Here is an 8,657-nt window from a genome sequence, read left to right as displayed (position 1 = left end):
AGTCCTTGAAAGGAGACTCCTTTTAGCTTTGCTTGTAATTTCTTTGAGTCTGACTTTTCATCTGCTTTGCTTTTTAGGTTCGTTATCGTTACAAATCTTCTTTAGAGCTGTAGCTTATGAATATTTCATTCCTTGCCTGCTGCAGGCACTGGAATTCTCCAGTTTCTCTGCCAGCACCTCTAGCCTGGTTTTGGCTGTTGATGATGCCTTTGAGGAGGTTGGTGCTGTCTGAGCACAAAGGCTGTGTGATGATATTACCTGGTCACTTCTACACTATGGCATTTAAAACCATCTCCTCCTAGAGCTTATTTTCTGTCCCTCATCAGTCAGATCATTAGAAATAATTTGTTCCAAATTATGATTGATATCCTTGTTCTTTCAAACAGCCAGTTTAGCGCAACCCTTCCATTTTGGGGATTATCAATCAAACTTCTCCTCTGGTGGGGTGCTCACCTTGGAAAATCACTTTAAAACTCTTGAGGGAGGTTATGTCACAAAGAAGGGGTTTGTGTGTTTACAGAAGTCTGTATTCCCATACACCCCATTTTCTTACACAGGTGACTGAGCGAAGCAAAATCTCTGCATCTTCCTACCAGAGCAGAGGGGAGCTGTTCACTCTGGTTATAACTTCATTTCCTTTTCCTTTTGTATCCCAGGGGTGCTCCCAGTGGTTCATGTGTGCTTTGATCAGACCAGGAATGAAGTAGCAGAGGATCAGTGGTGTCTGGAGCTGCCCCAGCCCCTCCCAGAGCACAAGCCCTGTGCCATGGAGCCGTGCCTGTACAGGTCGGTGTTCTTGGGAGCTCAACTGAATTCCTGCTTTTCTCTGCCACTTAACCCAGGCTCTGCACTGGTGTTGTGCAAGGTGGAAAAAAGAGAGAAGTATGAAGTGGTTTCCTCATAATTACAATGGGGTAGCAGATCCCAAGCCATGTTCTGTCTTTCCTGGTCCCATGAGGTAATTGAGATGTCAGCTGAAGGATTGGGAAATAGTCCTTCCAATGTTTTACAGTAATCTGCTAAATGGAGATACTCTGAGGGCATGGCCAGAAGGAGATGGCTCTCACATCCTCTCCAAGATGGTTCCAACAAAGAGGGTTGACCCTTGTGTTGTTTATTCTGGAAGGAGGACCAAGGGCCAAGCCTGCCCAGACACTGCCCTCACAGACATTTTAGTGTTCAATCAAAAGTGATCACACTGTGAACTATAGCTCCTTAGCTTAGGTGCTTTTAGTCCTTGAAAGCTGTCAGTGAAAGGACTTAAACTGTCCTCTCAGTCACATCCAGACAAAGCTCTTGAAACAGAGAAGCTGAATCCTCTGCATGACCCATTTCTGTAACCAGTGTCCTGAGTAATGAACCTCCCTGATCCAGGTGGGAAACAGAGCGATGCCATTGCCTCCCATTTAGGTGGAAGATGTCTCAGAGAGATGAATGCTCTGCTGTCTGTGGGACTGGAGTTGCCCAGCAGAACCTGACCTGTGTGCAGTTCCATGATGGCCTGGAGACTGTGGTGGATGACAGCTTGTGCCCAGCAGAAGAAAAACCCCTCTCCCTTGTGCCATGTGTGGTCAATGTGTGCCCTTTGGGCTGGGACAAAGTGAGTTTGCTGGCTTGGCTTTTCAGGAACCTCACTGTGAGCTTTGCGCTTTTATCCACCAGTTAAGAACCACCAGCTTACTCCTGGAGCCCGGAGGGTGGTTTGCACCACTGCTCTGCCCAGTTAAAGCTTCATCCTGTCACTTTAGGCAGCTCCATCCCTCTTTAATTAAGCTGCTGGATGCCTCAGTTCATCATGGTGGTTTGTTTAGGGCAGCTGTTTTTTGCTCTGTTCTGAGGAGGAAGATGCACACTTACTTCAGCCTCTGGAGTCACCTGGGCACATCCAGCTGGAAAATCGGACTGTGTATGTCTGGAGCCCTGTAGCTGGGGAGTGTTCTGTCTCCTGTGGTAGAGGTGAGGCCTTTCTGTGCTGCAGGGAAATGTTGCTTGGCTCTAGGTGTGATTTCAGTGCCTGGGAGCCTCGGGGACCTGATCTTTCCCCCTCTACAGTTCTAAGTGTAGCTGTGTTCACAGTTATTTTGGAAGGGGCAAGGAGGCCTGGCTCAGACAGAACAATTTAGAGGGTGGTCTGGCTGCTGCTGTGCTTCAGAGCTGGGGTGATGAGTGCAGTAAGAGTGCCATGGCTTGGGCAGAGTTTGCTTGGTTTGTACACACAGATGTGACACTTCTGACTTACTTTCAACCCTTGTACATCCAAACCACGCAGTCAGATTGCTTCCCTTCCTAGGTAAGGCTCAGCTGCACTATGTTTGTGTGGCTTTTGACACCAAAGAAGAAACCCAGGAGGAAAACTGTCAGCCAGTGCCAAAGCCAGAGAGCAGGGTGGAAGTCTGTGATCTCAACCCCTGCCCACCAAGGTAAAGCAGTTACCAGGAGACAACGAGCCAGTGAGGGGTCTTCCTTCCTCTCTCTGTCTCCAGGGACATGGTAAAGGAAGGGTCAAGCTGCTCTCCCCTTCTTTGGAAGCAAAGCCAGCTGCAAAAACTGTAGCACTGCTCCATATCAGCAAACTCAGAGTTTTTCCTGGGCTGGTACATCTCAGACAGAAATTAAGTGTAGTCCTCAGAGTCTGACTCCAGAGAAAAACCAAAAACCTCTCGATCCCTTATTACTCTGGGAAGCAGGAACAAATCCATAGCTGCAAAAGGTGGTGACACATTTGCCAGCTGTACAGTTTCCACAGAGCATCAAGGAAAGTAGCAAGAATTAAATACTCTCAGAATCTGGAATAGCTGCTCTGAAAACTGAAGGAAATGGATTGCACTTTCCTTAGGATTTGTGGTGAGCTTGCCCTGCCCTATTTGCTGTGGGACTGGAAAGCTACTGGAACTTTTTTTACAGGATGCCACTCCCAGGGCCTCTGGGTCTGATCCTGATCTGAGGGTTCAGTGGTGTGTGTGTTTTGGAGGGAGATAAGATTCTTTCTGCAGTTAAGCCTGTGTGTGTCACCCTGGGGAGGGCGGTGATGGACACAGAGGAAGACTCAGTGTGGATTTGAAATCTGTGGGCTCCTGGCAAAACAGGAATGCGCTCTATATCCAACTCCAAACCTGCTCCAGGCTGCATTCCAAGTACCACAGAGAGTGTGAGGCAGAGAGTGAAGAAGGATTGAAGAGTGAGGGAGCTGCATTGCATTTTCTGCAGTGAGAGACAGGGTGGGGATTCATCACTAACTCACTTTTTCTCCTCCCTGCCCTGCCAGGTGGAAGGTAACCCCAGCTGGGCCCTGCTCCTCCAGCTGTGGGCTGGGCTTAGCAGTGCAGCTGGTCACCTGTGTGCAGATCCTCCACGGCCAGGAGGTCTTGCAGGAGGAACATTTGTGTCCTGTGGCAGAGAAGCCCCTCACCAGTGTCCCCTGTGTCATCCGAACGTGCTCTTACGAGTGGAGCTTCAGCGAGTGGTCAGAGGTACCTGCTCCCCTTCAGTTTTCCAGCTCTTCCCTTCCCTGGAGGCTACAGGGGAGAAGTACAACTTCTGCCTTGTCTGTTGGCTTCCCACAGAAATGCTAAACTGTTTCCAAGGATGTTTTCCATCCTTTCCACTGCCCTGTGTTTAGCAGCCGTAGGTTTGCTTCCCACCTTCCTCAGCTAAAGTTTTGGCTGCAGCCTAGAAATGGTTTTGGCATGTTTTCTCCTGGAATGCAGATATTTTGGGACTTTTTTAGGAAGTGGTTCTGCAATTTAAATATATAGTTTGGAAGATCCCCTGGAAGGTGGGGCATCTTAGAGCTGATGGAACAAGAGCACTGACAGGGCAAGTGGCAGAAGAACATCAGTGAATCCCTCCAGATCGTGCCTGAGCCTATCAATGCATTTATTTCCAAATACCAGCTGGAATGCAGGGATAAAAGCAGTTCTGTGGGTTTGTTCCTCTGCAGTGTTCAACATCCTGTGGGAATGGCATTCAGACCAGGCAGGATTTCTGCCTCAGCTCTCTGACCCACAAGCCCGTGAACCCCCTTTTCTGCCGGCGCTTCCCCAAGGCCATCGTGGTGCGTGGCTGCTCCGCAGGGCCTTGTCCTGAGCAGGAGGGACCCGTGTCCCCTGGGGCAGAGCTGCAGCCAGTGACACCAGCCACACACCTGACAGGAGCTGCAGCTGGCACAGACCACAGACACAAGGACCTGGATGTCCCTCTGTCTGCTGGGCCCCGGGAGCCGACAAAGCCTGGTGGAGGTGAGGAGGACACGGCCAAAAGGTGCTTCCTGTGTGCAGCTGGGCTGTGGTGATCCTGCTGCCAGCCAGGGACAGCAGCATGGGAGGGAATACATGTGGCTGGGAGGGAAACCCTGCTGTTCCAGCATGTCCATGGTACCTGAGCTAGGAGCAATGCCTTGCTTCCCTGTGCTTCCCAAACCTCTTCTGACTTGGGAGCCTGTGGGACAGCAGCTCAAGGCTTCAGGGAGTGTTTAGACAACACTCTCAGGCACATGGTGTTATTCCTGGGGTAGTCCTGTGCAGGGCCAGGAGTTGGACTCCATGATCCTTGTGGGTCCCTTCCAACTCAGGATGTTCTGTGGTTCTGGGATTCTGGGATTCTATGACTCTTCCAGTGCTTTACCCAGAAGATGTGACTTTGTCTGTTCATTGTGCCACGGAGGGAATTGCCTTCCTGTAGTTCCTTCTGGGTGTGTTTCTCACCTGTCTCTGCTGTCCAGGTGTGTGTGGAAACCTCTTTCTCAATGCCACTGGGATCATCAACATGACAGGCATGGAGAGCAGGGACTGCACGGTGGCCATCGGGCGTCCCCTGAGGGAGGAGATCTCAGTGACCATCCTGGAGAGCTCCCTCAACTGCACTGCAGGTACTGCCTGGAGCTCTGGGATCCAGCCTGGCCCTCTGGCAAATCTGCACCTCTTCTGGTGCCCTGAAAAATTCTGGTTGCCTCAGAGCCTGTGTAATCTCTGAAACCATTTCACTGATTTTTTCTGTTCCACCAAGTTGTTGCCAGATGGAACAAAATGAAGATGCTGCTTGTCCTCCCCTCACACAGTGGCTTCTTACCTGTTCTGTCGATAGATCTGAGATGAAAGGAACTTATGGGGTTAAATAAGCTTGTTTTGGCCTGTTATAAAACCAATGTACCCTCTAGCTGGAATCAGCACAGTTAGATTAATTAACTGGCCTGTTCTCATGACAGATTTTGATAAGATAGAAACAAGATGCAGAAATTACTTGATTCCAGACCTGCATAAGAGAGACTGGCTTTTACTTCAAATAAAAGTGTTTCTAGGCCCTGTGCTCATCCGTTCCAGGTGAGGTCCTGCTGTTTTCTGGGCGAATGATGTGGCGGACAGGCTGCAGGAAGCTCCCTCTGTCACTGATAAATTCCAGAACCAACACACTGATTGTGAAACAGCGTGTTGTGCTGCCAGGAAACGGGGTCATTCTGCAGTACAGCAGCAGAACTGCAGCCAAAAAGTATTACCAAGGTACTGTACTGAGAGCTTTGCTCTTGCTGTAGATTAAGGCCCACAGAGTTCCATGAATGGTGGTTGCCTATGGAAATCTATGGAAACCTTGCTTCATTTTTAGCAACTCACAAACCCCTTCTTGAGGAGTGTTGGAATTGGTATTAATTGTGGGCTACCCCTTTGTTTTAAAGGCAAACCCCAGACAGGTGTTTGCTGATGCTTGGAGGTTCCCAGATAAAAATCCCTAGAGAAACTCTTCTGCCTGTGTTTAATTTAAATGATTTCCTTCTTGGAGATGCTGGATACTTCTCTAAACCATCTTCTCTTCTCCCTTTGCCCTGTCAGACTGTGACCAGCAGCTGTTTGGCCCCCAGGGTGAAGTAGTGAATCCTGTGCAGTTGCCTGATCAGAGGCAAGAGGTCGTGTGTCGGACCTTCATCACGGTGGCTCCGCGGCAGCGCATCTCCATCCGTGCCCTGAACACTGACCTGGGCCCTGAAGGCAACCAGACACACTTCAACTATATCCTGGTGAGGAGGCAGGAACCTCACTGGAATGATTTGGATGGGAACAAACCCATCCCCTTTAGAGATTTCCACCCAGATGCACAGTTCAGTCACAAATCAGGGACTCCGATCTCTGTTGTGTAAATGTAGATGGGAATGAGAATTTCTGATACCTACTGTATTTCTTCTAACCTTTGTAGCACAGCTTTTCCCTGAGTGATCAATCTACAAGTCTCCAGTATTTTTTTTTTTTTTTTTTGGTATTTATTTCATCTGTAGCCTGCTGAGATAAAATGGTTTGGTTTTTCCCCTTGCAGGTCCGAGATGTCAGCACCATGAAGACCGTGGTGTTCCATGGGAAGCAGCAATTCCTGTGGCAGTCAACAGGAAGCCAAGCTGAAATTGAATTCCATGAAAACGTTAAGGATCATAGAACCCATTTCTGGGCTGAATATCACGCTATTGAGCCCAAATAAAAGGGGCCAGAGCCACTGCACTGTCCAGTTAGTCACTGCTGCCTGCTCACTGCACACATTTAATCTTCTTGCAACTTCTTCCTCATCTGTTGAGTAGGAACAATATCTGCTGACTCCTTTGGGATCTCTGCATTGATAAAGATCATACAAAAGATGTGTAACCCCCAAATATTTAGCAAATCTTTCTCATACGGAGTTTCTGTCTGATTTGGTTGGCATTAATGCAGTTGACATGTCTGCAGGGGGTGACTTGGGCACTGGAGTGTCAGGGTGGGTCCTGCCTCTGTAATGTGGTGGGACCTTTTAGGAGAGTCATTTAATTTCTTGGTGGCCCAGTATAAACCTCTGTACACCACCAGTTACGTTTTAGCCCTTAAATTCACTCTCTTGCAGTGTAAATTCCCCTCAAAATTGAGGCACAGTGAAACTGTGGAATGGAATGAAGAAGGCAAAGATGAGCTGCCAGCACAAGGAGATGTGTGGGGAGGGCAGTGCCACCCTAGGACAGGTCACTCAAAGCTTGAATGTGTTCAGGAGTTGGCTGAGCTGAGGCACTGCTGGCCTGGGCAAGCCCTGGTGACAGCTGGCTTTATATGGGAGGACTAAATGACATCCTGAAGTGCCTCCCCAGCCACCCTTTCTGTGGCTGTACTATTGCCTATCTGACAGTGATACCAGTACTTCTTTTCTATGAGAAAATAAAAGAATTCTGTCTCTTAATGCCAGGTTTGATGCCAGGTCTGACTTCCTCAGATAAGAACAGTAGCTGTGCTATTAATCTGTATCTTCACTTGACAGAACTGTGGTTGGGGCTGCATGGACAAGCTCTGGCAGAAAAAGGGATTTTAGAGCAGTGGCAAATATTCACATGAGCTTCATTTAAATGTATTTTTTAGTTGGGGTTTTTTTTTTAATATCTTGGACATTGGACTGTGCTTTGGTCCAAATCTGTCATCCTCCTCAAAATCACAATATACTGCTTAAGGGGTCTTTTCTGCACCTGGAGCCTGGCTGAACACATCTGCACTTGCTCTTCATGCTGGATGCAATAAATGGTTCTGCCTGGGCAGTTTTAACCCTGCTCCTGCTTTCTCTCAGTTGGATTCTGACATCCTTCTACAACCACAAATATTCTTCTTAATTAACAGTTGGTTTTTTTTTTTTTTTTTGCTGGTTAAACCTGGAGTTTTCTGCTTGCCAGCCTCCAGATTTACGTTCCATTCCTGGAAGAGCCAGAAAGTAGAATCCTGAAGTGAGATCCTCGAGGAGCTGGAGACATCAGCTATCCCACTGCAGTGCGTGGGTGATGCAGGCCCTGGGCCTTCATTTCCTGTCTGACAGGAGATGGTAGTGAAAAGACATCCTTTCCTTAATCCTTTTTCTGTAACCTTTTAGCAGATGGGATCTGTCTTCCCACTCTGCTCTGGATCCCAAGTCTCACTGCTATTTATTGTTCCAGATCGGGCTCTGGTTGTGCTCCATGTTCATCTGCACAAAATGCAGCTGTTGCCTTCATAGTTTAGGAGAATTCAGGGTGTTCCCCTGTCCCATTTGTTTGGACACCAACGGGCTGCCAGCTGGGGTATCTACTTAAAAAGTGCTACTTCTGCTCCCATTTTCTAGGGAGAAAACCTGATTCCAGTCAGATCCGGGGAGCGCGACCCTCTTAACCTGGAGGGCACAATTTTGTAACAGCGTTCAATTCCCATCACTGCGAGGATTCCTGTTTCCCATCCTGGAAAAGCAAACACCGGCTTGCCTGGATAACAGGCGGCATCCAGAGCTGCCGTGCCCGCAGCCCCAGGCGCGGGGTGCGTGGCGGTGTCTGTGCCGATGAATCCGTGCAGCAGAGCTCTGCCCACAGCCCTTTAATGCGAGTGACATCAAAGGCAAAGCCCTGCCTGCTGCCGGGGGGGACCCACAATGCAGCCCATCCTGGAAAAGCAAACACCGGCTTGCCTGGATAACAGGCGGCATCCAGAGCTGCCGTGCCCGCAGCCCCAGGCGCGGGGTGCGTGGCGGTGTCTGTGCCGATGAATCCGTGCAGCAGAGCTCTGCCCACAGCCCTTTAATGCGAGTGACATCAAAGGCAAAGCCCTGCCTGCTGCCGGGGGGGACCCACAATGCAGCTCGGGACGCACTGGAGCAGCTCCAGGGCCGCTGGGATCGCTCCGCAGCCAGAGCCCCTCCCGTGTCCG

At 49.4% G+C, this 8,657-nt stretch overlaps 2 protein-coding genes across 3 annotated transcripts in view; both read left to right on the top strand.

Moving 5' to 3' along the window:
• ADAMTS13 (ADAM metallopeptidase with thrombospondin type 1 motif 13) overlaps positions 1-7,179 on the top strand; it is an 18,938-nt gene extending 11,759 nt beyond the window's left edge. Inside the window, exons 16-25 of one of the 2 annotated variants that reach the window (XM_017745539.1) lie at positions 657-786; positions 1,411-1,600; positions 1,839-1,956; positions 2,291-2,420; positions 3,266-3,470; positions 3,941-4,238; positions 4,721-4,867; positions 5,319-5,495; positions 5,823-6,007; positions 6,301-7,179. In XM_017745539.1, coding sequence (XP_017601028.1) covers positions 657-786; positions 1,411-1,600; positions 1,839-1,956; positions 2,291-2,420; positions 3,266-3,470; positions 3,941-4,238; positions 4,721-4,867; positions 5,319-5,495; positions 5,823-6,007; positions 6,301-6,459 — 1,739 coding nt within the window. In that variant the 3' untranslated portion in view covers positions 6,460-7,179. The remainder of the gene's footprint in view (positions 1-656; positions 787-1,410; positions 1,601-1,838; positions 1,957-2,290; positions 2,421-3,265; positions 3,471-3,940; positions 4,239-4,720; positions 4,868-5,318; positions 5,496-5,822; positions 6,008-6,300) is intronic. The other variant, XM_017745540.1, reaches the window with a different exon arrangement.
• Positions 7,180-7,644: 465 nt separating this feature from the next.
• CACFD1 (calcium channel flower domain containing 1) overlaps positions 7,645-8,657 on the top strand; it is a 7,866-nt gene continuing 6,853 nt past the window's right edge. Inside the window, exon 1 of the mRNA XM_017745546.1 lies at positions 7,645-7,806. The gene's annotated coding sequence lies outside the window, so the exon portion shown is untranslated. The remainder of the gene's footprint in view (positions 7,807-8,657) is intronic.

Source organism: Corvus brachyrhynchos, unplaced genomic scaffold, assembly GCF_000691975.1.
Source record: "Corvus brachyrhynchos isolate BGI_N302 unplaced genomic scaffold, ASM69197v1 scaffold59, whole genome shotgun sequence".
Classification (NCBI taxonomy): Eukaryota; Metazoa; Chordata; class Aves; order Passeriformes; family Corvidae; genus Corvus; species Corvus brachyrhynchos.
Note: the sequence above shows the minus strand (reverse complement) of the source record. Positions and strands in the feature narration are given on the sequence as shown.